Genomic DNA, 11,157 nt, shown 5'->3' with positions numbered 1-11,157 from the left:
ATTTATTTTCATTTTCCGCTGCCAATGAAGTTGACAGACACACAATGCTGATGCCTATCTTCAGGTTCAGAAACACTGAGGTATGGTGCAGTGATGAGAATGATTTAATTCATGCCTTGGATACCTGAGGCAGTGCTCGCACACACAAATGCAGACTGTGGACATACATTCCTGAATTCTGCTCCACCTCATGCTTTTTACTCCAGTCTCAGCAGAAGGTCCTTTGCAAGAGCGAGTGGGACCTGTTGATTCGGTCTGCCAGAACAGATGGAAATTAGATCCACTTTCTGCTTTTCAAGAAAAGCCCACATTTTTCTTTTCGAGTCTTCCTTCCGCCCTGATGTACTGTATTCCATCACCATAGGCTATTTCCTTACTAACCTTGTACCATGCCTTTGAGAGACTGACAAATTATAAAAGCCCCTCCTGGCATAGATAGATAATTATGTTGACTTTTCTTGATTTTATTTTTTGTAGTTTCAGCTTCATGGAACCTGTGCAGTCAGAGAAAATTAAACTCTCCTGGTGCTTCTTTAAGCTTCTTTGTATCCTCTTCTACTGACTTTCTGGTATCACAAAACCTCCTGGTTTTCCAGTGTGAACAGAACCTCTCTCATTGTCCTCCAGAACTACGAGGAAGAAGGGTCTTTCCGCTGCCCCTCGGCCTTAACTATTATGGCCAGCCCCTCATCCTTAACCAAAACCAAGCCCATTATCCAAGATAGCAAAGATAAAAAATAAAGAACTTGTCAGAAATGTTTATAAAGGGGCTAAAATGGAAAGATGAGGGTTTGGTTCTGAAATACTGGGCATCACATGTTATTAAACCTCTGTCTCACTGATGAAGCAGAGAGAGTAAGAGGAACAGCAATGGTTTTTAGTTCCAAGAAATGGAAAGACAAAGAGTAAACAGTAAGTTTCATCTAGTTTTTCGACAAGACCCTACTGTTGTTTGGCTTGAGCTCTTCCCTTTCAAACCATGCTCTCCATCTTCATTTTTCTCTCTTCCTTCTCTTCTGGTATTTAATAATACTCCTGTCCAAGGGTTGGCCATGAAGCCCTGGGGGTCCATAAGCTCCAGGCCTAAAATCTCTCTACGACCCTCCCTTCCCCGGGAAGACAGCAGCATCCCCCCTTTGTCAAGGCTACCTGTGCTGTTACACTTTTTTACTGGCACTCCAAGGCACACAAGGGAGCTGGGCAACAGCAGTGATGTCAGGGACAAGCTGCTCATTGTCTCTGACAAGTGTTCACTGTTACCCGCTTGACTGGAGCCACAACCACCGATAGATGATCCAATGCCTATGCCCAAGTCCTCATCTGAAGGGTCAATAGAGTCATCACGGTTGTAGCCTGGGCTAGTGCTGCCTCGCCCGCTGCTCTGGCTCCGCTGGTGACCCCTGGTGGCCAGAAGGGTCACAGCAGACTGGGGGTTTGGCCTTGGCTTTTGGGTCTGAACCGAAGACGAAATGTTCATTCCATCATCAGGCTGCAAGATAGGGGATAAAAGTGATAAGGAAGCTGTTGGCAAATCCAAGTTTTGTGGTGGAGAGACACTGAAGCTCAGTCCTTCTTCCAGAGTGGTCTGAAGGCTGCCTTCAGAGCTGCCAGTAGCAAGTGATGAGTCACTGTGAGATGGATACTGCAGAGAAGAAATTTTAGAGAATGAACATTAGTACTTATGCATACATAGTAAGTAATTTCAATTTTTTATTTTACGAAAGGTGCAGCAGCTTCACTACAAAGAACATTACAAAGACATCATAAATTTCTTTATCCCCCAAAAATGTCTTGATATTTTCTTTGTGTTACTCCAGTAAACAAGAATCACCACTCTACTCCACTTTTGGTGTATGTTCTCTCTTTGTTACCTGCGCACAAAGCATCTTTCTGTGAGCTCCATGGGAGCGGAATGAGGCCCAGGAGGATGGGGAGGTCAGTCTAAGGCTCCTTGTCAAACGCAGGCTCCTACTGCGGGAAGGTATCGAGATGGCTGCACCTGAAGAGTGGAAGAACTCTGTAGGCAGATGGAAGAGGGTAGAAATACCACTGGCTCCTCCTCCTCCATCTTCTTCCTTATATCTTTCCTTACTGTTGATGCTGGAAACCCCACCATCTGGAGAGAACCAACACGCTTAGTTGCTCGGGTGTTTAGTCATACCTTCTTTTTCTTCAATGGCTGGCTTATCACCTATAGCAGTCTGCTGAATTCATCTGTTCTTATGTGCAAGTTGTTAACTTTTCAGAGTGCAGGAGAACTTAAGACTTGAAGCAAAATGCTGGGAGTTAATTGCTACTGCAGGCAACCCATACATAATGAACTACAGCATCATCTACATCATATTATGGTCTGTTGTTTCAGGTCAAAGGTACGGCCTCTTTCAGTTAAGGTATAATCTTAAAGTACTTTAGTGGTATTAGACTTTGAATCTTTGGGTACTCTTAAAAATGATTTTTTTCCTTATGTCTGATCCTGGTTTCTTTTTTTAAACACTGTTTAAATCCTTAAATTGATTGATTTACATCAATATAACATTTATGTATATAAATCTGTATATAAGTCATGCACTCTTCTGGTTTTTCTATATTGTTTTTTTTTTTATTTACTTTTGACTTTGGATTTTAATTCAGCTCAGATTTTCAGTCTATAACTCCTTTTTTTTACCACTTGTGTCTGAGATTTTTATTCTGCTCCCTCAATTTGAAAACCCTTCAAGTGCTTCTTGCAGTTCCACTTGTGATGATTGCTACATTATGAAAAAGAAATTGACCACCCTTAAGTAAATGTGGTTAAAAAAATTAGGTTTTCTGTAATATTTCTAGCTTAGCTTGTATTTTATTAATAAAATCATGGTGTACTTTGTACAGCCATTTATAAAAGCTTTTATTCAAGTGTTTGTAACTTTCCACTTGACTTTCACGACCAGCACTTTCAGAGTGGCAAGAATCCACAAGCAGATTATTTCCTCAAATCAGTTTTGGTCATTTCTGTGCTAACACACATCCACCATTCATAATGTCTTTTGAAAATGAGCCTTGAGTGGATTTACGAACCAGGGCTGCACTGAGGTGAGCACTTATGCTGTTGGTATGTTTGCATTTCCACCTCTTGCAGCACAGTCTCCATCTCAGTACCAGTGCTAAGGACTTTGCTTTGCAGGCTCGGCCCCTGCACCTGAACCTGCCCTGCTGTCTGAGTCTGGTGACCTCCATTATGGTGCTCTTCTACCCCAGCATCTTCAGAGCTTTCACTACTGCACCTTCCCTGAAAGAGAAAACAAAACCTGACAATAGAAAGGTTTGCAAAAAAAAAAAAAAGTAATATATTTAACTTTATTTTGGTATATGGAATGATTGAACATAAAAAATCCAATGAAAAAGATTACATGAATAAGATGACCATTCACAGAGCCTTAAATTTGGCCATTAAATGAAAATATCTTCTCCACCGAGAAAAGTAATAACTCACATTTTACATTTAGGGAACAATTCTTGGTTGAAAGTAAATGTAAAATTAAATGGGAACAGAAAAATCCCTTTGGGATCTTCAAAAATGACCAGATTTATATAATTTTGCTGGCTTTTCATTGTAGTCATACCAAAAGTTTGAAAACTAAATCTTAGCAGTTATTGTCATTTTAATGTTAGAGAGCTTGAAGTGGGCAGGAGGTGGTGCACAGTAAATGTATGCTTTAGTTCATTTAGCCACACGGGAGACCACTCTCATTTTTGCAACCTCAGCAGTTCCTGCCTGCCATCAGGCAGTTTGTTTGTTACCTTAGAGGAGAATTTACAGAGTTTCTTTAATTTACAGGACACTTGAGCTAAGCTCTCATTTTTAACTAAAGTGTACTGTCAAGACTCTTCCAGAAGGGAAAAAATAAAAATAAAATTCAACACTGTGTGACTGGAAACACCCTCATGTTTTCAAAACCTCAACTTTGTTTGACTAGTAAAACCTTTTCTCGTCTTGTATCTGTTCTTTACCCTTCCCCTTGCTATTCTCTTTAATAAAAGTTCTGATTTACAGCCACTTTCGGTGAGTTCTCAGGTTAAGACAGCCTGAAGAGAACCAAGAAGCTGTTAGAAAGATGAATTATATGGGGGTGAAGATAGGAAGGCTAAAGGAAAGAACAGATCAGGTGTGTAATAATCAGAGGGCTAACAAAGAGAGGGTCGAATGAAGTGGATACGTTTTAAAGGAAGAGAGACTGAGTTGATGATAGCAGGGCTCGGGAGCCAAAAGGACAGTAACTGAGGAAAGCAGGGTGTAGAGATTTACTCATGAAGTGCTTTTATAGATACTGTGGGTTCTTTTAAAGGCAAAATATTACCATGATGCTGATGAAGAAACCTTAGGAACATAAAGTTTATACTGTATCTGTAAAGGACACAACAGCTTACATCATGCCCACACTTCTGGAATCACATGATTTGTTTTTATCCCCCCTCTCTGTTCATACACACCTTTCCCTCCTGGGACAACAGCTGATAGATTGTATGTTCGTCCAGGCTGAGGTCATCTGGCAACGCAGGGGACGAGGATTTGTCTGAGATTTGCTCCGACTTCAGCGACGCTTGCTCAATCTCTGCCATTCTGATCTGCTGCAAAAAGTTTGCTTCATTTATTAGTATAAAGACACAAGAATGTGGCGAGACAACTCTTTGGCATTAATTATCACTGCTTACTGTGAGGACAAAAAGCCTTAATTTGAGTGTTTCTTTGTATTTAAAATTGTAAATGCCTAAAGAAGCTGCAACTACCCATAGTCTTCCTTGATTTCTTTGTTTGAGTATTTTTTCATATAGACTGGCACAAAACACACAAACAAGGTAGATTAAACCTATAATCTTGACCAATCTGAGATAAAGTTTGTCAGTTGTTAACAATTCAAAGTGATCTTAAAGGGAAATTTCATTTCTTTTAAAGTGTTCTGAAGTTCTGAGTTTTGTGGAAGTGTCAAGCAATTAATATCTTACCTGTTGCAGATAGTTCTGTGAACAACCTCAGGTTAGTGAATTAATTCTGACAAGAGTTGTGAGTTAAGGGTTGAGACCAAAGTCAGTTGCATCTATCATAAAACAACTCTAATCTAAAAAATAATAATTGCAGTTTACGTCATAAATTAGATAAACATTTATACCGATGTCAGTTTCACATTGCCTGGTTATTTACCAAGAGATCCAAGATTATCAAATAACAGCTGTTTCAAAAAGCTCCAGCACTTCTGTTGAAAACTGGGGGCACTTCTAAAAAAAAAAAAAAAAAAAAAAAAAAATCACAATATTTCTGCTAGAAATACCATGAAATGTAAAACTGACAGCATGCTAAACGTCTATAAAAGGGTGCTTGCATAAACTGCTATAACACATTTGAGATTAAAGTTATTTAACTGGCAATGACCCAGTTTGGTTTTAGCTGTGCTTGGATCACCATTAGCTCTTCTGTCCAGTCAGAATGAAACTCAAGTTCTTCAGAATGAGTTTTTTTCGAAGAGCTATCTACAGCAGGTATTAACGTTAAAGAATATATGTTATTTTATTAATAAACTGTTGAAAACCTTCCACAAAATCCTGAATCAAAAGGATCTGGATTATTAATTTACTGCAGGAATACGTGAAGGAAAAGTATTATTTATAATTAGCTACAGAACAAATGTTTTACACAGATTTATTTTATAATTATAAAGCATTTTGTGTTTTACAATTAGTACATTTGCGCAATTTTTTGTGTGTATTCATTGGAATCTCAGCATGTGTAATAAAGATGGTGCACAGGACTAAATATATCTAAATCAGTACCGTAACTCCCACAGTGTACTCATCAAAAACACAAAATGTGATATTCCAATTGTGTTTCTCTCCAACGGGTTGCAAAACTGGCTGCAAGCAGTTTTGTTTGATTTTGCACATTTTGCTGTAGCACTCCATTATTTTTGGCAGCATTTCAAACGATACAAATTTTGAGTTCAAGTTTGAATGCACAATGACATATTTCAGTAACATTTCTTCAAAGACCCAAAATAATAAACGGCCAGGGAACGAAGAATTAAACGGGGTATTTAAAGAGAGCCAAGTGAAAATCAATGAACTGAGGCCGGCTAGACATGGATTAACACATGCCGATAGGCGAAAAAAACAAAGCGCTTCATAAAGAAAGATTAATAGCAGATATGAGCCAGTTAATCACCACAGCCACAGGTCCCAAGGAGCAAAACAGAAGTGATGAAGCAAAGCAAAGAAGCAAAGCAGAAGCACAGCAATGCAACTCATTAGTTCAAAAAATGCTTCCAGTTTCACAGTTTTGGGCCATATACCACCCCTTACTAACATTACTGTGTGACTTCACCACATTTTCTACTTTCATTCACAGAGGTGGTCCATAAATACCCTCAGCAAGGGCTCCTTTATTTCATCAGCAGGTGTTTTTATCGACAGGTAATGGAAACTACAGCGTCCATTTTCCTTTTCTGCCTGTACCTTCAGAGACAATATAAAGCACAATAGGTGCAGGAAGATTTTGCTACCAAGGTAACAGTAGAAATACTGACGATTTCACTAAAAAGACAGGGTTACTTGGGAAAGAATGAACTGAAAGTGTTCACTGCAGCAGAAAAACTGTGAAGAAAAGCCATTGTTCTGTTCAGTACTGATGGGCGGGGACAGAAAAGAAAACATGACTGACTAATATCTTTCCAGACCACAGCACATTAGTCATGCTAGTCACCGTTTAGTGTTTATAACATGGTGTATGCTGTAATTCTGGTGCACCAGTACTTAAATATCGCAGAAGTCAAATGATTTTACACTTGAGAAATTACTGATAAGAAGAACGTTGTGCTAAATACCCTGAGTTTAATTATGCAACAAAACATCCTCGTGCAGATAGTGCAGCATGGAGCAACACTGCAAGCGGACACACGTTTTATTGTGGGGATTAAACTCGTGCAGAAGCGTCTGTTTACTGCAGAGGTGTTTCAGCAGCGCTCGCCTTCCAGAAATCCATGCGTTTTATGAAGTGACTGGAGACTTGACATGTTTCAATGTTGCTGTTTTTATGCAGAGTGCTACAAAAATTACCAACGCATATATTTACTGCCACAGTGTTAATACGAGCTAAATTCTTTTCCATTGGGATGCAATTTGAATGCTATTTTTAAAAGCTTACAGCTGCACCAGTCAATAAACATGAGCCACACCAGATCTAAAGAGCTGCAGCAGGGGGTCTGAAACAGACTGATTTGTAATTGTGATGGCAGTTATTAAAATGTTATTTAACACAACTCACCTTGACAACAACAAGATTGTTCGCCCCAGGTGTCAGCATGCTAAAAAGGTATATATGAATGTACAATAATAAACCAGGCTGTTTTCTGCTCCAGATCCCCACATGCAGACCACGAAATTGAACATAATACAGATTATTTTGAGCTGTATGAAATGGTGCAATTTGAAAGAGTTTACTTCAGTTTCCCAAAAGAAATGCTGACACGTGGGTCCACACTCGATGTAAACAAAGCGATTGGCTGAATTTGCTGGAGATTTATCTCCATACTTTACTAGTTTATTCTGAGTGTAAATTTGTACCAATGCATTAAAATTGACTTTTTAATCCCAAACAGCTCTTCCATGGCCATCTTCATTGTTGATCGATTTTCACTGTTTCAGCTGTTTCTGTAGGTGATTAGCAGCCGTTCATAAATTTTGCTTACAAGTTTTTAATTCTGGGGTATAATTGCTGATATGAAAAGAACATGTGCAGATTTTGTGTCTTTATGACCATTTTGGTCCAGTGTTCATGATGTTGCAGTGAGTACTCTCTAAAGCAAATGTTAGTCTGATCCTGGTTTGTGTTTTTTTCATGAACAAATAAGGCAGTTTTAGTGGGATGCTAAAGTTTAGACAGCGTTAGGTAACATCAACTCATCACTCGGTGACAGATGAATTATAAGGATCAACACGTCTCTGTGACCAGTTTTGATCATACTGTTCAAAACATTCCCGATTCCCTTACTTTTCATAGTGTGAACGTTTATGAAGCATTCACACTATTGTCATCCATTTTTCTTCTGTACATTTTTCAGCATCTTTCTTGTTCCAATATTTTTGTGCTATTTCAACAAGTCAAATATCAAAATGTTCAGCTCATTCAGGAGAAGGGTGCTATGACTTATTGTATTGGTGAAATTTTAGCCTTTTCATTATTTAGCCTTTTCTGCCACTTTTTATTTTATTTATTAGGAAAATAACTGAGCTCATTTTACATCCTTCACATCTTTAGATGTGTTTACAACCTTTTACTGCTCCATTCACATGTTGTTCTGGTTCAGCTTCTTTCAGCTTCCTTGTGCAAATTTAAACATTTTCCAGCTACTTTCATTTAATTTCAGCTATTTCATTTTTTTTAGCCATTTTGTTATCCTTTTAGATTATTTCTGCTAACTACAACATTTTTGTGGTTTTTCTGACTTCCTTCTGCTAATTTCAGCTTATTATGCTCCTTTCAGCTTTTTCTGCAATTTCAGCTACTATTTGGCTGTTTTATGCTAATTTGAGCTTTTTCAGCTCATTCCACATTTTTGCACTCCTTTCAGCTTTTTTTAGTCTAATTCAGCAAAAAATGTGCTCTCTCCACTTCCTTCTGCTAATTTAAGCTTCTTTCTGCTTTTTAAACTACCTTTCAGCTGTTTTTTTGTTAATTTCAGCTATTTTCAGATAATATCCACTTCTTTGTGCATATTTCTGCTTCTTTAAGCCTAACTGGGCAAACATGTTCTTTCTGCATTCTTCAGGTAACTTAAACTTGTTCCACCTTTTCAGCTACCTTTTTAGCATTTTTTTTTAGTTAATTTCAGCTGTTTCATGATAAATTCAAGTTTTTTTTATGGTTAAGTTCTGCTACTTTCAGCCTAATTAACGTCTTTATGCTAATTTCAACTTGTTACGCCTACCAATTGCTTGTTACTTGTTCAGCTTTTTTATCCTAGTTTAAGTTGTTTCAGCTATTATTTAGCGGTTTTATGCTAATTTTAGCTTTTTCAGCTAATTTTTTTTAAAATTTTCAGCTCATTTCGGTTCTTTCCACTTCCTTCTGGTAGTTAAACTTCTTTTTAACTTTTCTGCTACTTTTCAGCATTTTTTTTGCCAGTTTCAGCTTTTTTTTAGCTACCGTGATTTCTTAAATTTTGTGCTAATTTCTGTTTATTTAAACCCAATTCAGAAAATATGTGTTCTTTCTGCTTTCTTCTGCTAGCTTAGACTTGGTCTTCTATTTCAGCTACATTTCAGCTGTTTTTAGCTAATTTCAACTGTTTTTCAGCAAGTTCAGCAATAAGCACTCACACTGCATTTTCACAGGAAATGCGATTCTACTTAACTGTTACATTCTTTAACTTGGCACACAATGCTACCCACGGTGAACATTTAGCCACACTTACAAAATGAACACAGGTTTCCCACATGGTGACATTTTAAACTAACACTATAGAAGCTAAGCAACAAAACAGTGCAGACCGAAGCCAAACTGCACTCAATCGGCTGCGATAAATCAGTGACTAAAACACCAATAGCCAGTGGAGTGGAAGTCCACACGGAGGGAGGACACATGTAAAAGCACGGGGGGAAGACTGATGGCTTGACAGCATCTGCAGACAGGCAGAAAGCGAGGCTGACAGGTGACGAGGTGTAGATCCCAGTTACCTCTTCCTCCGAGCTGACCCACTGCACTTTGTCATTGTGATAAACAACACTTGCACAACACAGCATGTTTCTGGGGGCGTGTTCACTGCAGAATTTTCTTGTTAACAAGACACTTGAGAAAATAGGCTTAAATAAAGGCGATTGTCGATGTGCGCATGCTTTTCGTGCAGCCATACGTTAAGAAGGATGGTTGTGTATGCACGCAGAGGGCCTCATTAATCCACAGTCATGCACTTCTGAAAAGCTGCTTTTAGCTTAAGCTGATAAGTTTAATTAAGGTCTTTTTTTTTACTGTAAAATAATAGATGAGTTGACAACAAGAAAGGCCAGAATTTCAACAACGCTGTTCTTTCAGACTGCTCTGTGCGATGAAGGAAGCCCTGCAGTAGTTTGATGAATGCATGTTTGCATGTTTGCATGCAGTTGGTCTGAAACATCATGGATTGGACATGTGGATGAGTTTTTCTTTGCATGAACGTGTAAGTTTAATTTAGGTGGTAAGTATTCGGGGTTGCAGCTTGGTTTTGTTTTCAGTTTTTTAATGCAAACTAACACCAGGTGTTTAACATTAACCCTTGAGCACAACATGTTGGTATGCACTTTTATTGTTAAGAGTTATAAACAGTTATAGACATGTTAAAATTATGTGACCTTAATGTACAACTTCGATTGGAATGATTTAACAATTTTCCAATCAGTTTACACTATGGGTAAAACGTTGTAGGTTTGTTATTTCTTTCAAACAAGTAAGCAACTGTATTTTCAGGTATGCTGCTGACATTTTGCAGTCCCTCTGTTTCAATCTGGTTGTTGAGCTCGGCTCCCCCCGACACAGTAAACTCAGCTGTCAGTCAAATGGATTTACCTGCAGCGTTCCAGACTCACAAAAAAGCCCAAGTGTGTTGCAAGGTTCACTTTATTGTAAATATTGTTGCCTTACAGATAAAAGTCTTGGATATTGCGTAACTGACTGCTCTTTTTTGTCACATGCTTCTTGATTGAAGTGAGGGGTCTCTGCTTAACGAGAGACATTTCCAGATATGTGATTTGAATGCTCTACTGTGCAAAAGTCTTGAGTCGTCCCTTATTTGTTAAAATTTTGCTTCCATGTCTGGGTTAGATATTCCTTTTGAAAACATATTTACGCAGATAATTACTTTCATTTTCACTGCGCTCGCCAGGCGCAGTGTGTCCTTCCTACATGTGTGTGTTTATGTGTGATCAGGGTGGTACCTCTGGCTGCTGGCCCTTGCAGTTTTTGCAGACAGGTGGCGGAGATGAGTAGTGGTGGAAGACAGAGCCGGAGAGGTTGTCGATCATCAGCATCTCCCCCTCTAACGTGTCCTTGATTAGGAGAGATACGCTGTCCAACCACTGGCTCTCCTGGAACACATACACACGCACATACACACACGCATACATACACGGACACAAACGCACACGGGACGCAGGCCGGCA

General features: G+C 38.7%; 1 protein-coding gene across 1 annotated transcript in view; it reads right to left on the bottom strand.

Moving 5' to 3' along the window:
• Positions 1-338: 338 nt before the first annotated feature.
• Positions 339-11,157, bottom strand: part of cacna1ia (calcium voltage-gated channel subunit alpha1 Ia) — a 118,430-nt gene continuing 107,611 nt past the window's right edge. The window contains exons 31-35 of the mRNA XM_037688522.1: positions 10,933-11,082; positions 4,468-4,605; positions 3,055-3,265; positions 1,872-2,116; positions 339-1,642 (exon numbers count right to left, since the gene is read on the bottom strand). Coding sequence (XP_037544450.1) covers positions 920-1,642; positions 1,872-2,116; positions 3,055-3,265; positions 4,468-4,605; positions 10,933-11,082 — 1,467 coding nt within the window. The 3' untranslated portion in view covers positions 339-919. The remainder of the gene's footprint in view (positions 1,643-1,871; positions 2,117-3,054; positions 3,266-4,467; positions 4,606-10,932; positions 11,083-11,157) is intronic.

The sequence above is a fragment of the Nematolebias whitei genome, chromosome 15 (genome assembly GCF_014905685.2).
Source record: "Nematolebias whitei isolate Nwh7 chromosome 15, NemWhi1, whole genome shotgun sequence".
In the NCBI taxonomy this organism is placed as follows: domain Eukaryota; kingdom Metazoa; phylum Chordata; class Actinopteri; order Cyprinodontiformes; family Rivulidae; genus Nematolebias; species Nematolebias whitei.
The sequence above is the reverse complement of the archived record's forward strand: the minus strand, read 5'-3'. Positions and strand labels throughout refer to the sequence as shown.